This window comes from Nelumbo nucifera, chromosome 7, assembly GCF_055504915.1.
Source record: "Nelumbo nucifera cultivar China Antique chromosome 7, China Antique-T2T, whole genome shotgun sequence".
In the NCBI taxonomy this organism is placed as follows: Eukaryota; Viridiplantae; Streptophyta; class Magnoliopsida; order Proteales; family Nelumbonaceae; genus Nelumbo; species Nelumbo nucifera.
Genome location: NC_142655.1, coordinates 55,019,707 through 55,038,268, shown reverse-complemented (window position 1 = coordinate 55,038,268; position 18,562 = coordinate 55,019,707). Strand labels below are relative to the sequence as shown.

General features: G+C 39.2%; 1 protein-coding gene across 1 annotated transcript; it reads left to right on the top strand.

Annotated features, from left to right (window-relative positions):
* Positions 1–207: 207 nt before the first annotated feature.
* On the top strand, positions 208–17,251 carry LOC104599659 (potassium transporter 11-like). Its single transcript, XM_010262279.2, has 8 exons — positions 208–1,345; positions 1,752–1,977; positions 3,500–3,745; positions 5,580–5,630; positions 5,759–6,019; positions 6,132–6,299; positions 6,371–6,625; positions 16,157–17,251. Exons 1-8 carry the CDS (start codon positions 1,223–1,225, stop codon positions 17,203–17,205), a joined length of 2,379 nt encoding a protein of 792 aa, XP_010260581.1. The 5' UTR covers positions 208–1,222; the 3' UTR covers positions 17,206–17,251.
* Positions 17,252–18,562: the final 1,311 nt, after the last annotated feature.

Below are 18,562 nucleotides of genomic sequence, written 5' to 3'. Positions count from 1 at the left end.
GCGACAGTGTATGACAACGACAAGTATATACGAGACATGAACGGCTGTAAAATGCTCGTACGGAGAAACTAACAATGTGGTTCCACCGTACGGCTCAGATGTGGAGTCTCCACTAAATAAACCTTCTCCGGTTGCCGCTGTTTTCATTATTTTGTGTTATTCTTCAAATTTTATATTTTATTTTCTTTTTACAGGTACGCATCAATCATCTCAATTCCCAAGCCACCTGAAACTAACCGAAGAAGAAGCGAAACTTCAATTTGCCTCTCTCTCTCTCTTCACATGATGGTTGAGAGTCTTCTTCTACTCCTGTCTTTTATTGGTGCCTTATGACACGTTTCGACGTCGCTCCATTTCTGCTCTGTGAGAGAGGATGGGACGAGTGGACGACGTACCTAAATTCAGCACAAACGACGCTGGAGCAGTGATCGAGTCATCGGCTTCGTTCTTTCTATTTTAGTTCCGTGAAAGAAGTGGGTTCATTTTCTCGGTTTCTTTCGTTTCCAGGAGCAAGATCATTAGATTACTGCTATTGTAGGTAGAACCCACATGGTTAAAGCTCTGAACCGGCGGGATCACCGACTCCGAAGGGCTGAAGTCTCTGAATTCTGTACCGGGTATTTGAGACTTTTGTAGCTTTATCATTCTGTGGTTGAGATTCGCTGCTTGAAGCTGACCCCACGTGAAAATTGCAATCCGTCAAACATGATTGAGAGGATAAATAGAAATTAAAGGGATTATGGTATTTTTTCCTCTGCGAGGGAGATATTGTCATATTGAGCTATTTTATTTTTATCCTCAGACCTCAGGTGGGTTCGGTTCTTTTTTCTGAGCTTTGCTGGCATCAATTAGCAGCTCCTCTGCTTTTCTGAGCTGCGCTTCAGTCACTATAATTATTTCTCTAAGGTGGGTTTTTGGTTACTATTAATTAATTTCTGCTGCGGAGGTTCGTCTTGGTGATTTGGGTATCGAAGGATTTGCATTGGATAAGAAGAAGACGGGGGTTTTGACAGGCTTTACTTATTTGGCGCATAGGGCGCGTATGCCGGACTGAGTATGCCAATTGAAGTAAGACAGATGTTTTCCGCAATTTGGGTTCTAGTGAAATAATCAATTAAGTCGGATGGTTGGACTTTTGGATTTCAATTTTGAACTCGGTTGAAAGGGGAAGAGGGCAAGGGTAAGAAAGTTGTGAAATCGTGTGGAAAGGTTTCTTGTTTCTATGGCATCCGGATCAATTGACGAAGATACTAATGACAAAGGGAGCATGTGGGATTTGGATCAGAAGCTTGATCAGCCCATGGACGAGGAGGCTGGAAGAATTAAGAATATGTACAGAGAAAAGGTGAGATTAGTTTTGCTCTATTGCGAAAGTACACCTTTTTTTAGTCCCTCTTTTTGTTTTCCTGTTTTCTTCTTTTCCATTTGAAATCTTCACCCATGATCACGAAAATCCTTTTGATACCGCATGCTTTTTCTTTTGGGATACTTGGGCTTTTTATTATCTTACTATCTGCACTGCTAAACTGTTCTGACTTGTCAAATTGAAGTTGGTATTGGAAATTTTAGTTTTTAACATGTTGGTCCTCCACTGATTGTGCGTTCTACTCATTCAAATGGGAACTGGGAATACATTTAGGGGTTTATTGCTTGTTTTTTATACATGGGTTATGGCTTGTTGAGAGTGATTTCGGGGCTTGAATCTTGGGTTGGGTGCTGATTCAGTTTTTGTTTTCTCTGTTTGTGTGCAGAAATTCTCAGCAGTGTTGGTTTTGCGGCTTGCATTCCAGAGTCTAGGAGTTGTCTATGGAGACTTGGGCACGTCTCCCTTGTATGTTTTCTACAATACGTTCCCTCGTGGAATCGAAGATCCGGAGGATATCATTGGAGCTCTCTCATTGATTATATATTCTCTTACTCTTATCCCGCTCCTGAAGTACGTCTTTATTGTTTTGAGGGCTAATGATAATGGTCAAGGTAAATTTATCTCAGCCCATGAATTTGTGTTTAGACTTTGAGCATTATAGTGTCTGCATTTCACAGGATGATGTGGCCAGCCGCCTTTTTTTTTAAGATAAATAAAGAAAAAATCTTATTACCAAAAAGAGTTTACAGCTCATAGGTGACAAGAGGTCACCCCCAAGAAACAGTCAGACAAAAACAGAACAGACTTACAAACAGAATACATCAGAAAACCAGAAATTAAGCATTCAAGGAGCACCAAAAGTCTGCCCCAAAATCTTCTTTCTTTAGTCCTTGAAAATCTGGCAGGATTAACACCCAATCCTGAACTTTTAGCCAACATCCAATGATTTCAGCCTGATATTTTCTTTAGTCAGTGTTGGATCCTTTGCATGGTGGCCCCATGCATGCTCAGTTATAACATCTCCAAAGGGAGGTATAATCATTCTTTTGAAACAGGAGATTGATATAAGGCCTCAATTCTTAAAGAGTGTGAGGCTATGCCTGTGCTACATGGATACTTCAAAATAGGTTCTTGTCCATATTTGATTCTTCAAATTTTAGTATGAATTCCTTGTCTGAAACTTTGTTCATGCTTTGCTTGTGTAGATGGGTTGGGAAGTGGCACCTTTTTCTTTTGTAGGTTGGGTTTCTTAATTGCCCGGGGAAGTTAGGTTGATTACACTTGTTTATTCTGCATTATTTTGTGTGGATTTTCTTTTTGTCGATGTTATTTTGTGTTTCAGCCTTGTGAAGGCTTATCCTTTGTTATTTTTTCTAATATGCAATGCAACTCACATTTGGTAAATGAAGAAAGAATCGAAATCTTATAGGAATTGGGTGGTTTTGCCATTTTCCATGTTTGTTCTATACATCTATTCTTATTGATTAATAGGGAAAGCATGACGATTTTTGGGAGCCCCTCGCTTCCAATCTTACCCACTCCAGCAGGTAAACTGACAAAAAGATGTTGATCTTATGGATAAGCAACTAAACAGAGGGGTCAAGCCAACTTGGTTTACCAGTTTGACATTTGATAGACTGATAGATCTGACCATGATAAAAGTCTCATGGCTTCTTTTAAGGAAACGTGACAGCTGTCACCCATATTTTCATTGGTTATCAATGTGCTGTTGTTGGTTTCAAACTCTGATTAAGATTTAAATATTTACTGCAGAGCTGATTTTAGCCACTTTGGTAAATGATGCCCCAGATATTCTGATATATTCTAGGAATGTCTCAGTCTCTCAGACAATATTGCATATGTCTGATGGTTGCAAAAAGTGTTTAAGGAAATAGAGAAAAGTAACAGAAGTTCGTATAATTGTCTGTAACTATGAATGGCACAATTTGGATATTTTGCAATATTTTTCTTATAATAGTTATTAGGAGATACCCATAAGCACCCTTAAGTACAGATTGTCTCTGACAATTTTTTGCATCTAATGTTCATCTCTGTATGATACTCTGTTTTCATCTGCTCTTGAAATTGGTGGATTACTGATCTTCTGCTAAGCTTACCCTCTAACTTTTGCAGGTGGAACATTTGCTCTTTATTCGCTGCTCTGTCGACATGCAAAAGTAAAAACTATTCCAAACCAACACCGGACAGATGAGGAGCTAACAACATATAGTAGACACATATTCCCTGAGAAGTCATTTGCTGGAAAAACCAAAAAATGGTTGGAGGCACATGTGTACAGGAAGAATGCACTCCTTATTCTTGTCCTTGTTGGGACATGCATGGTTATTGGGGATGGCATTCTCACCCCAGCCATATCAGGTCTTACTCCATGCTTGAATTAGCTCTCTCCATTCTTCTTTCTTCCTTTATCACTTTTTCTATATTTTATATAGGAAGATTGTAAAACCAAGGAATTGTTACAAATGGTTGATCTTTCATTGAACCAATGCTTTAAAATGTGGACTATGCTAAGGTATAAGGCATAAGCCTCCCAGGCATAGATTTTTTTAATTAATAAATAATTAAAATAAATGTTGTAAATATCCCAAAATAGGAAAATATGAGAAATTAGTAAATTTCATATTTGCAGTTTCTAATAATAAAACCATTAAATTTAAATATAAATTTGACATTAACAGGTGTGTTATCTTATGTTCAATGAATTTAAAATGTTGAAACAATTAAAGCAATGGTGTCCTCATGTTTATTATAAATGTTATAATAAACAAGTTTGGAAGGTTTCCCTCCTCTGTATCATGTTAGCATCTAACAGGGTATGCAATTAAATGGCTTAAAACATAAGAGCATATTGGCTGTAACTGTAAGCCTCCTGTGTAAAGCACAATATCTGTGTATCTCCTGTATGCCTCCACCTGTTTCATTAGCATATCACATGGAGGGCCTCCAGCACTTTTTAAAACATTGCCTTGAAGATGTATGCAACTGTGAAGCTGTGGTCGTGAGATCTGGCACTGATGTGGAGATACACAATATAGAACTAAACTTAGCTTTTCAAATGCCTGATATATGGAAGTGAAATATTATATATTCTTTTATGGTATATATCCCTTAGCTGCATTTAATAAATGACCTTCCTAATAGCTTGATTTTTATGTGAACCTGCTGTGGAGTTGGTTTCATTGGATTCTTCTATGTATAGAGCTTTTCAATAAGTGGCCATCTTCCCTACTGGCAGTAACTTTTAGGTGGAAATAATTACATTACCTGGTAATCCTAGGTTTTTTCCAGCTTATGTTAGCATCTTTTGACTTGATTATCAAACAGATCTAGCTGAGGTTGGTATTCGTGAACCCCTCAGCCCACTCTTGCCATGCAATCATTGAAGAACCTGCCTAACCAACATGGATTCTGCATATAATTCAGGTTGTTTTTTCTTGAATCAGTGAATAAATTAGTGACTTCCTCTGTGTCAGTTACCAAATCAAACCTAACTGAACTTGAAACCTGATAATTGTCACCTTTAAGATGAATGAACCATATACTTTTTGTGCAGAAATGTCACTTGCTTGTACCAGTGGATCAAATTAGCTTAACAGTTTAGTTTTAGAATTTTATAGTTTCAGCTAATGGGCTGTTTGACAACAGCTTAAGTTGCTGAACTGAATGACTTATTGCTTTGTCTTTTAGTAGATAAAATAATTAAATAATAAAATATTCTTGGTTGTAATAAGCTACCCAACTTCAGCTTCAGCCATTAAGGAGTTTCTGACCTCCTTAAAATCTTATTTGCTGAAAGACAAAGTAATAAGCTTTTCAGTCAGTTGCATGCCAACCTCTGGCTCTCATTTCCAACCTGTTAAATGACTGGTATTAGTCATTCAATCGGTTGAGTGGAATCCAACTGTTTGGATTTCAACAAGGTTTTTGAGTTGTGTCAAGTTGAGGTGAACCATAGATATTCAAACCACCCACAACAATAGCATTCTGTCCCTCCCATTGAATTGTACCCTTTTCTATTTAGGTTTTGCTTTCTACGTTCATTTTTTTTATTTGTTTCATCTTTAGTTCAATTGTTACATGCTAATGCTATATCATGCATTTGAATTACTCTTGAATATTTCACTGAAGCTTTTACTGTTCTGTCTCCTTCCTTTCCACTGAAAGATTTTGAATTGAAATTATGTTTTGGCAGTTCTTTCAGCTGCCGGAGGGATCAAGGTTGATCATCCCAAGATGAGCACTGGTATTGCCTTAAATGTGAATTTTTCTCATTGTATTAGATTTCTTTCTATATATGTTTTGTTCATTTCACATTTCTTGTATCTGGAATATATAGCTTTTGCCTAATGGTTATATTTTTTTCTGGTTCAGATGTGGTTGTAATTGTAGCAGCAGTCATACTAGTGGGTTTATTTAGCATGCAACACTATGGAACAGATAGAGTTGGATGGCTTTTTGCTCCAATTGTGCTTCTTTGGTTTCTCTTAATTGGAGGTGTTGGTATTTTCAACATATGTAAATATGATAGCACTGTGCTCAGAGCTTTCTCTCCTGTTTATATCTATCGATATTTCAGGAGGGGAGGGAAAGATGGTTGGACATCCCTTGGAGGGATCATGCTTAGTATTACTGGTAAATGCAATCCTCAAATCCATTCATGGTTCATTTTAATCAGATACAAATAGTTACTATCCTAGGATTCTGATCGGCATATGGAGTCTTAACAATTACATCTCTATTTCAGGGACAGAAGCACTCTTTGCTGACCTATCCCATTTTCCAGTGTTGCCTGTTCAGATTGCATTCACTATAGTTGTGTTCCCTTGCCTTCTTTTAGCCTATTCAGGACAAGCTTCTTACCTCATGAAAAACCAGGAACATGTGAAGGATGCATTTTACCGCTCAATTCCAGGTTTGTCTTGACCCATTGCTTTTCATTGTTTGTTTTACTTGCAAGTCAGCTGACAATTCCCTGTTCTGCAGATGGTATATATTGGCCAATGTTTATTATTGCAACTGCAGCTGCTATTGTTGCTAGCCAAGCCACCATATCTGCAACGTTTTCTATAATCAAGCAGGCCCTTGCACTTGGCTGTTTTCCAAGAGTCAGGGTAGTTCATACATCAAGGAAGTTTCTTGGGCAGATATATATTCCAGATATTAATTGGATTCTTATGATCCTCTGCATTGCTGTCACTATTGGCTTCAAAAACCAAAGCCAGATTGGAAATGCTTATGGTAAGCTGATCTCCTGGTGTACTTTGCAACTTCTTTTTCTTTTCTTTTTATTTTTTTTGGAAGGCATTTGTATTTGTGTGTTCCTAGAATTCCAAACTGTAATTGGTTATCATCTAGGGCAACATATAATTGTTATCCATTATGTTAAGGTTGCTTATTAAAAAAAAAAGTTATCCATTAGGTTCCAAACAGATGAAACAGGGACTAGAAAGAACATTCTTTTTTATCAGTAACTGATAAATTGTATTAATTCAAAAATTTTTAATTAGAATACACAGCTCTCACCCAGAGTTGAAACCCAAAAACAGCTTATGAATACAAATTAGCCCAAAAAATTGCTCCCTGGACACCCCTTGCTTTGCTAGAGCATCTGCCAATGAATTTCCCGGTCTGTTGGCCAACCTATAAGTGGCCTTGACTCTCTTGCCAGCTTCGTAATTTCCTACATAACCTGTTTGAACCCTGACTGTTGTTCACCATCTAGCCCACTACCAACATAGAATCTCCTTCAATCTCTGTTTGTTTTAGGTTCAGCTACCTAGCTAGTTTTAGACCTTGAAGGAGAGCTATAAGTTCTGCGTTCAAAGAGTCTCCAACCCTTATAGGACCAGAGTAGAGGGCCAAAATAGATTCCCTTCTTTTTTTTTTATTTCATAGAGGTTCATTTTGATTTTATTGCAACTGGGTGCAACCCATACTTCTTGCATTGATACTTTCAAGGTAGATGATGCTGCCTAGCATTACATCCCACCCTCTAAGGAAATCATCCACCAAAAAAATCATTAAAGATCTCTAAATCTCCATTGCCTTGACCCGTAGATCACCTTCAATTTGATCTCTTCTATTAGAGTATCCAAACTTTTACTCTACCCCTTTAGCCACTAGAGAGATCTAGTGGCACTCCGCATTACCTTCCCTCTTCTTTCTGAAAATGATAGGAGTCATGTGCTAAATAAATTGGCAGCTTCCAAGGGTGGGGTCCATCTGCAACCAAAAAACTCCCAAACATCATCATCATCGTCCATGCCTTATGCCAACTATATGGGGTCAATTACATGAATGAGTAAGAGATAAGTAGACAGGATTTAGTCTCTCCACTAGCATTGCACATAATACATATATGGGAAGGAAGATAACTGTTTTTATTATCAGCAACCCAAAGAATTTCATTAAAGCTTAAAAAAGAAGAGAATACAACAACAAGTTGTTAGAAATAAAACCCTTTACTATTTTGATTAAAAAAAAAACTTTGCAACAAAAATTCCCACCACCCTTCTAACATTGAGCCCAAAACAAATGATGTTTATTAACTCCTTGCTTAGCTAGTCCATCTGCCAACCCATTACCAGACCTCCTGACCCATATTACATGAATTTGCATTTGTCTTGACAATAGCTTGAACCGCCCAAATTCATTTCTGAACTGCCATAACACTCCTTTTCTCAACCAACCAATGAGACTATTTTTGAATCCCTTTCTACAATCAACCTTGTAATTCCCATTTCCTTAGATTTTTGCACCCCAATAATAGCAGCCAAGAATTCAGCTCTCACTGAATCACCTTGATCAGTAGGCCCCAAAAACAAGCTCCAAATGCTTCCACTCCCATCTCTAATCACTCCAATTTCGGAGGGTCTCAGATTGCCAACTACTTCCATCAAAGTTAATTTTCATCCACCCACCACTTGGGGGAAACCAAACCTCCAGGACTTTTTGTTTCCTAGAGGAGGAAAGGGCAATCGACCCCCAATTTCAGAAAAAGTCTTCCATTGAGAAATTTGAGAATAGTTTGAAGGTGTTAAAATAATTTAGTTGCTGATGTTAGGGTCTGTTTGGATAATTAAAGTGTTTTTTATTTCGTTTTTTCTTTCTGTTATATCTGTTATTGTACTCAAGGGCACAAGGGTCTTTTCCCTTGTTATTTCTGCTGCCCTATATATATTAAAATAAAGGCTGGCGCCACCAGCACTGTTACATTGCAAAACCCTTCTTTCTTCTCTCCTCTCTTCTCTTCTCTTCTCTTCCTCTTATTTCTGGCCGGCCATACTGTCAAGATGGTATCAGAGCGGGCATACTAATTAAAGAGAGCAGATCGAACAACCTTATTGAGAGAACAGATCGAACAGACTTGCTGAACCTGGGCGGAACAGAAATCTGATTCTGGACTGAAAAAACAGCTCTACAACTGGTACAGTTCTCCCTGTTTTCTCTTCTTTACCCTCCTTGGTCATGTGCCGAGTGAAAACCCTATGAGTCTGGGCGGCTGAATGCTGTCAAATCTGTATACCCCTGTTTTTTCTTGGATCATGTGATCCTGTTCATGTGTTAAGACAACTGTAGGTCAAGGATGACCTGTCTTCTCAATGATTTGATTTGACTATAAGTAATAAGGATCTCTCCTGCTGATTAGTGGCTGTTAGACATTCTGGAATTCTGGTAGGTTGGGACTGTTAAAACTATACAGGTCTGAAATTTTCCGAATACTACCTATGTTTTGTCCTGAATTTGGTACTGTTTGTGCTCAACCTGGTTGTTAAACCCAAGTGTGTGGGTGTGGACTGAGTAGAGCATTGTTTTGTGGAGTAAGGAGGGGTCCTAAGTCCGGTGTTTGGGACTGATTATCTGTTTGACCATGTTAACTGAGAATTCTGCTACTTCAGAGATTTCAGGGAGCCACAATGGAGTGAGTGGGGGAATGGATATGAGCTTTCCCATGGCTGTTATTCCCTTTGATGGTCTGAATTACCTTGAGTGGTCTAGGGGAATAAAACTCTACATCACTGCTAGGGGGAAAATAGGATACATCAATGGGAGAGTGAAGGAACCGAAGTATGGAAGTGCTGAGCATGATAGGTGGAACCAAGAGAACAGTATGGTGATGTCTTGGCTCTTCGTTTCAATGCTGCCACAAGTAAGGAAGACTTTTATGTGGGCTGAAACTGCTTGTGAGATATGGGAACAAGCAAAGTCCACCTATTCAGAGCAGAGACACTGCCAAGATATATCAACTGCAAGCAAGTAGAAAACCTTATGTGCTGATTTCGGCCAAGCTTCTTGTGAAAGGAAGAGTAGAAAGTTGGGGATTTCAGCAAGAGACAAAGGAAAGGGAAGAAAAGAGAAGAAGGTCGACTAGGATAGATTAACTTAACCCTAGCCGCCAGCCCCTCATTCTATTTATAATTAACTTAAGTATGAGATATTACAAAGATGCCCTAAGTAGGGCGGCAACTCAACCTAAGTAATTACAACTCTTTAAAAAATAAAGACTAATGGGCCCAAGGCCCAACAACATCTTAATTTAAAAGGAAATAAACTAAACACAAGTCAGCCCACTCAACACTCCCCCTCAAGTTGGGAGTAGATGTCACACATCCCCAACTTGCGTAGATCATGCTCCAACTTATTCTTTGCAATGCCTTTTGTGAGGACATCAGCAAGCTGCAGATCGGAAGAAATGTATGGAAAACAAACTTCTCCAGAAGTTACCCTTTCTCTGATAAAATGTCTATCTACTTCAATGTGCTTAGTTCGGTCAGGCTGGACTGGATTATGAGCAATATTAATTGCTGCCTGGTTATCGCAGTATAGCATCATAGGTTCTTCTGCCTGAACACCGATTTCTTCCAATAGAGAACGGATCCAGAGAAGTTCTGAAACTCCATGTGCCATGGCCCTATATTCGGCTTCTGCACTTGATCTTGCCACAACTGTTTGTTTTTTACTCTTCCATGAGACTAGGTTGCCCCCAACTAGGGTGCACACTCCTGAAGTTGATCTTCTGTCATCGAGGCATCTTGCCCAGTCCGCATCTGTATAGGTCTCTAGCTTGAGCTGTCCATGATCAGTAAACAATATGCCTCTGCCTGGATGTCCCTTCAGATAAGCAAGGATCCTGTCAACTGCCTTCCAGTGCTGGTCTCGTGGAGCATGCATGTATTGGCTCACTACACTTACTGCATAGGAGATGTCCGGTCTTGTCATGCACAAGTATAGTAGCCGACCCACAAGTCTTTGGTACCTTCCAAGGTCCTTTACTGGTTCACCTTCTGATGCACTGATTTTGTGGTTTTGATCAATGGGGGTGCTAGCTGCCTTTGTTTCAAATTTCTCTGTTTCTTGGAGGAGGTCCAAGACATACTTCCTTTGAGAGATAAAAATTCCATGTTTCGATCTTGCAACTTCAATGCCTAAGAAGTATCTCAGTTCTCCAAGGTCCTTAATCTCAAATTCCTTATGTAGGTTCCTCTTCAAACTATCAATCTCACTCAGATCATTCCCAGTGACAACAATATCATCCACATAAACAATTAGGATTGACACCAAGGATCCCCTGCGCTTCACAAACAAGGTGTGATCAGATTGAGTTTGAGTGTAGCCAAAAACAATCAGGGCCTTTCTGAATCTGTCGAACCATGCTCTAGGGGATTGTTTCAAGCCATATAGTGACTTCTTCAGCTTGCATACCTTTCCCTCTTTAGCATTATCATAAAAACCACCTGGAAGATCCATATACACCTCTTCTTGCAGATCCCCATTTAGGAAAGCATTCTTCACATCCAGTTGAAACAAGGGCCAAGAGTATGAGGCAGCAAGAGAAAGGAGTATCCGAACCGAGGTCATCTTTGCAACTGGTGCAAAAGTCTCTAGATAATCAATGCCATAGGTCTGTGTGTATCCTTTTGCAACAAGTCTAGCCTTGTACCTCTCTATGCTTCCATCTGCCTTATACTTTATTGTGTAAACCCATCTGCATCCAACTGTCTCCTTGCCTTCTGGTAGGTCCACAATCTCCCATGTCTGATTCTTAATCAAAGCCTCCATCTCTTCTTGCATAGCTGCCTTCCACTCAGGTTTGGAGAGAGTCTCACTAACACCCTTGGGTATAGACACGGAATCAAGAGAAGAGAGAAAAGCATGGTAGGAAGGAGAAAGTCCACTGTAGGATAAGTATTGTGATATGCAATGAGCAGTGCACTTCCTCTTCCCTTTTCTAAGAGCAATAGGGAGATCAAGGTTATCTGTAACAGTGTTAGTGGGACCAATGGGAACTGAAATAGTAGAGGGATCAAGAGGAATACATGGATCTGTATCAGCCGAATCTGGAATCTCCAAGGGATCGACAGGAAGTGGTGTGAGTTCTGCTGTAGTGGAATCAACCTCCTTATGAAGTCTCTGCCGTGAATAATACTGTGAGACGGAACGCAAAGGGGGGGGGCAAGGTAGGTGACATCGAATGGTTGTCAAGCACAGTAGTAGGCACAAGAACTGGAACTGGGAGAGGGATAGACTGCTGACTTACTTCCCCAAAACACTCCCCCTGAGAAGGATTCCTTGAGAAGAAGTATGTAGATTCGAAAAAAGTGATGTCCATAGTAACAAACCGGTTCCTAGAGACTGGATCATAGCAGCGGTACCCTTTCTGATTCTCTGCATATCCAAGGAAGACACATTTCTTTGCCTTGGGATCAAGCTTCGAACGGTAAGGACCAAGAATATGCGCAAAGCAGACACACCCAAACACCCTTAGAGGAATATGAAACATCTCCCCCTGAGGAAAAAGAAGGCTGAATGGAGTGCTGAATCGAAGTATACGAGAAGGCATCCTGTTAATCAAATATACTGCCGTGAGAACAACATCACCCCAAAAACGAACCGGAACTGTCGCTGTGATCATCATGCTTCTTGTCGTCTCAACAATGTGTCTGTTCTTTCTCTCTGCAACACCATTCTGTTGTGGACTGTAGGAACAGCTACTCTGATGGACAAACACCATACTCCAACAGATATGAGGCAAGATGTCTCTCAAAATATTCCCTAGCATTGTCAGATCTGAACATCTTGATTCTAGTTCCAAACTGTGTTAATACCATCTGATGGAATTGTCTCACCAAGGATGGTACCTCATCACGTGATTTCATCAAGTAAATCCGGGAATATCGAGAGAAATCATCCACAAACAGGAGAAAATAGCGATAGCCGCCCATAGAGGGAACATGATAAGGGCCCCATACATCCGAATGAATAACATCAAAAAGAGAAGAACATCTTTTATTACTCGGTTTAAAAGAGTGTCTACAATGCTTTCCAAGTTCACAACCTTCACACTTCAACCTTGACAGACTCACAGACTCAAACAATTTTGGAAACAAAGAACTTAAAGAAGAAAAAGACAAATGGCCCAGACAATTATGCCAAAGTATAATCTGATCCACAAGTTTTGACTCACTGCCCTTGCAAACATGATGACTTTGGTGAATTGGAAGAGTATCCAGGAGGTAGATTCCATTCACTTCACGACCACTCCCAATCGTCCTCTTTGAATCCAGATCCTGCAAAATACAATGTCCAGGAGAAAAAATTACTGAGCAGTTCAGATTCTTAGTCAAACTACTAACAGATAACAAGTTGGTGCTCAATCTAGGAACATGGAGGACGGAGGGTAAACAAATGGAATCATTAATCTTAACAGATCCCTTCCCAGCAATAGGAACATGGGATCTATCAGCTGTGGAGACCCTATCTCTGCCAGAACTGAACTGGTAAGAGGAGAAAATGGTGGAGCAATGGGTCATGTGCTCTGAGGCTCCAGAGTCTATAATCCAAGGAGATTTCTCCTTACCTGAAGCAGAAACATAGTTTGCAGTGACATGTAGACTACCTGTGTGGGCAAGGGAGGTAGAGTGAGTTCCACCTGTGCTACCTGTACCTTGTTGTCCGGTTGCGGCTGAATTGGAAGTAGTTGTATCCCTCTGATTCAGAAGTAACCCAAACCTCTCAAGCTCGGCCCTTACTGCAGCAGCTACAACAGACTCCAAGGCAGCTGTAGTAGGAGGGGCCGGAGTGTCACCAGTAACTGCCATATGTGCATTTCCTTTCTTATTCTTCAATCTGGTTGGCACAAGATGTGGGTGAAGCTTCCAGCAAGTATCTCTTGTATGCTTCGGCTTCTTACAGTAGTCACAGACTAAGTCCCTTTTGTCTTCCTTCTTGTTCTCATTGCCATTCTGTTTAGGTTTCACAGCACTTACCATAACAGACTGATCAGTGATGAGATTCTTCATCATTACATCCCTCCTGCACTCCTCCCCTGACACGAATGCATATGCTTGGGAGAGAGTGATACTGTCCCTAGAAAGAAGATGTTGTCGTGCAATGTCATACTCAGGGTTAAGGCCAGCAAGGAATTTGAACACCCTATACTTCTCTAAGTGTCTTTAATAGGTAGCTGCATCCTTGGTGGTTTCCCAAGCAAAGGTCTCTAGATGATCAATCTCCTGCCACAGGGTCTTAAGGACTGAAAAATAAGCTGCAACAGATCTATCTCCCTGCCTAGTAGCAATAATCTGATTTCTTAGTTGATAAGCCCTAGCAACATTCTCCTTCTGTGAATAGGTCTCTGCCACCCCATCCCATATCTCCTTAGCAGTGTTTGCCCATAAAAAGTTTTTACTTATATGTGGCAACATAGAATTACACAACCATGTCATTACCATATAATTTTCTTGCACCCACCGGGAGTTGCCAGTTTCGGGTTTTACCTCTTCACCAGTAATATACCCCAACTTTCCACGAGCCCCAATGGCCATCTTTGCAGATTGGGACCATTCCAAGTAATTTGTACCATCCAACCTAACTGTAGTAATGGTTTCGGCTCCGAAGGGGTCTCCAGCACCTTCTCCCACTGGTCCCATTTCATTCTCGGGCTTATATTCAACTCTGTGTCCCTCCATGTGTCTCAAAGAGGTACAGAAAACAGCTAAAAAATGCAACAAGAATAAACAGAATACCTTCTGGAACCAACGACACTCCTTTGGTGTCCTGGACTTTCTTCCCACGAAAGATTCATTTTCGGTGGGATGGGGAGAAGAGAGAGAAGAAGCAACCGCCCTCTCTAGAGGCCTCCAAACCACATGGAACTTGAATCGCCCCTTACAAAAAACCTAGAGGAACCCTAAAACAATAGGGCGCCACTACCTAGGTCAAAATTGAAGAGTCCAACAAAATCAGGACTCTTCCCCTTTCTCCAGTTTTTCCTGATTCTGATGAGAAACCCTAGACCAGCTATAGGGCATACAGATCCACCAAGAAAATCCAAAAACTGGGCTTACCTGAAAGCTTCGATCAGCCTCTTAAATCTCCATGCAGTCGGCCGATCTAGGGCTGCAGGAACGAATCTCTTCAAGAACCTTCAGCCCGCTCTGATACCAAGTAGAAAACCTTATGTGCTGATTTCGGCCAAGCTTCTTGTGAAAGGAAGAGTAGAAAGTTGGGGATTTCAGCAAGAGACAAAGGAAAGGGAAGAAAAGAGAAGAAGGTCGACTAGGATAGATTAACTTAACCCTAGCCGCCAGCCCCTCATTCTATTTATAATTAACTTAAGTATGAGATATTACAAAGATGCCCTAAGTAGGGCGGCAACTCAACCTAAGTAATTACAACTCTTTAAAAAATAAAGACTAATGGGCCCAAGGCCCAACAACATCTTAATTTAAAAGGAAATAAACTAAACACAAGTCGGCCCACTCAACATGATTCAAAGCAATAACTAGTTACAATCCTTTTGGTTTGCAAGAAATAAAGGGGTGGTAGAATAGAGTGAAAGAGTTTTGTTGTTTGGCTAATATATCTACCAGTCAATAAAGATAAACTGACATCAAACAATGATCTACATCACACTACGAAGGAAACATAACCATGAACAAGAAATGAATCCTCTGTCAAGGCTAGAGCGAACATCAAGATTTTTTTTTATTATTTTTTGATCAGCAAGTGGACATCAAGATTTGATAGGAGTACAACTTTGATGGGAACTCTGTTTCTTGTTCACAGTTAAATTTCCTTCTTAATTTGTTGTGTATCACTCTTTGATGTGGGTTCTCGCATCAGTAAGTATGAACATATAAGCCAAAGTGAATGCAGGAGTGAAAGATCATGATTGTTGGATGGTAAAAATCTAGTCAAACTGATTCTCAGTCAAAGGTATCCGTGGCAGGAGAATCACTGATAGGACAGTTCAGAATGATAAGGATATTCTTCATTTATATTTCATTACTAGCAAGAAAATTAAAAATATAATAAAAAAATAAAAAACAGATGTGTTTATACTGAAATACAAAAAATTTTCTCCAAATAGGTTGAATGATATTTGTTGTAGTATATGTTTCTGTAGCTAAATGCATTCTGTTCCATTTATTTAATTTGTGCATAAACAGATAAATTCGGGTCTGCCAGACTACAATAATGAGCATTTGGGATGATGATGATGATGATGAAGTCAGGCTACAGATTAATCATGCTTTTCATGTTTTCCCTCTCTGCAAACAATTAACATGATCAAAGAAGTGTAAAAATTGTGTTTGTTAACATAGATACATACACTGATTTCGCTTTTTTTCTTTCTTTAATAAATTGCATGTTTTTTTAGTTTTTTTCTTTTTTTATTCTTGTTCCTTTTTCTCTTTAATGAATTGCATGTTATAACTTGGCAAATTAGAATTACGTTTTTAAGATATTTTCTTATGTCCCAAACAGGCACTGCAGTTGTGATAGTTATGTTGGTCACAACACTTCTCATGATTCTAATAATGTTACTGGTTTGGAGGTGCCATTGGATTCTTGTCCTGATCTTCACCGTTTTATCACTGGTTGTGGAGTGTACATATTTCTCTGCTGTACTTTTCAAGATTGATCAAGGTGGCTGGGTCCCACTTGTGATTGCAGCGGCCTTTCTTCTCATTATGTATGTTTGGCATTATGGAACGGTTAAGAGGTATGAATTCGAGATGCACAGTAGGGTCTCCATGGCCTGGATCCTTGGTCTGGGTCCCAGCCTTGGATTAGTCCGAGTGCCTGGGATTGGCCTGGTATACACTGAACTAGCAAGTGGTGTACCACACATTTTCTCACACTTCATCACCAATCTCCCTGCCATTCATTCTGTTGTTGTATTTGTGTGTGTGAAATACCTCCCCGTCTATACTGTTCCCATAGAAGAGAGGTTTCTGGTAAAACGAATTGGGCCAAAGAACTTCCACATGTTCAGATGTGTGGCAAGATATGGCTATAAAGATCTCCACAAGAAGGATGATGATTTTGAGAAGATGCTTTTCGATAGTCTTTTCTTATTTGTCCGGCTCGAGTCAATGATGGAGGGATGTTCAGACTCAGATGAGTACAGTTTGTATGGACAACAAACAGAGCGATCAAGAGACTTCTTACTGACCGAGAATGGCAACACAATCTCCTCCAATTTAGAGGCTACAATGTCATCGGTTGATTCAATTGTACCCATCAAATCTCCACAGCAGACAAACAGTGGGAGTGTTGTTAGGTCATCAGGGCAGACAAGCAGCCAGACTGAGGTGGATGAATTGGAATTCTTGAATAGTTGTAGAGGTGCTGGGGTGGTTCACATACTGGGGAACACAGTAGTAAGGGCAAGGAGAGAGTCCAAATTCATTAAGAAGATTGCTATTGATTACATATATGCATTTCTTAGGAGGATATGCAGGGAAAACAGTGTAATATTTAACATTCCTCATGAGAGCCTGTTGAATGTTGGCCAAATATTTTATGTATAGTTCTTTTAGATGTGATCAATAAGAAAATCATGTCAAGTTTTTTTCAGTCCCTCTCTCTCTCATATTTTTCAGTCACTTGTAGACTTGGTTTGTTTTACCATAAAATAGGTAAAAAAAATTCTTTCTATAATATTTAGGTAGTTTATGTGGGTTGCAGAAGAATAAAAAGGGGTAGCACAGATGGTAGCCTGATTCATAAGAATTTAAAATGTTATCCTTGCCACAAAGAGTCATGGTTCAAGGTATGGCTGTATGGATAAGTTACACTTGATACAAAGGCGCATCATATCAGTATCCAAATGGATTGGATAAGCACATGGCACGAGTGGAATGGACTTGGGTGCCAAACCATTCCACTCAACTAATGCCATTCTGCCCACATGGTATTGAATATTGATCGATAAGGCTTCATATCATGTGATGTAATGACTGGTTTTGCAGAATATGTATTTTTCAAGTTTTGTCTTCTTCTACAGCTTTTTTTTATCACTTCCAATTTTACATTCTAATCCAAGAATAAAAGGAGAAAAAAATGGAAGAAGAGAGAAAGAAGGGAGAAGGGAGGAAAAATGAGAGAAGGCACCAAAAATCTTTAGTTGGCGAAGCCGTAGTTATTTATACTTAAGGCGACGGTTTCCAAATAAAGAAATGAAAAAAGACAAAAATACCCCGTGCAACTACAGACTAGTAGAATTACAAGTATCTGTCTCAAAAGCTTGTGGGAGAGTCATCAGCCAAAACACCCGAGATTTTGCATTAAATGAACAAAAGTAATTAAAATTAAAAAGAAGGGGAGGTGAGTCTGCCTTTTTCTTCATTTGATCTTTTAATGCTCAGTTGATGCAAATATGTCGATTTTTTTTTTGGATAACTGTGATTTTAGGCTTCTATTAGTAGATTTATAGATTTTTCTCAAAAAAATAAGAAACTATGAAATTATAAAATAGTTTATTTTATACATTTTAAATGATTTTCATGGTAGGAATTAGGAAAGAACTTTAAGATGGATATATAAAATCCATTATCCAAAAATAATGTCAAAAATGATTTTTTTCTTAATTTTTTGTAATTTACAGAAATAAAAATAATGTAAACAAAAGTGACTACTAATTAAAAATTCTGTATTGCATATGATATGTTTCTTAGCAGTCCTAATGGTCCTAATAGATTTTTCAAGATAAGATAATTTCGTTTTTGTAAATATTAATTACTAATTTACTTTACAATGAATAAGTAAATTACAACATATTGATTAGGTATAGAAATAAGAATCATTTTTTTACAAAAATGACATTGTAGTTATTTTGAATTTAATTACAAAATTACAACAAGGGTTAGTGTCCATGAAGGCACTTAA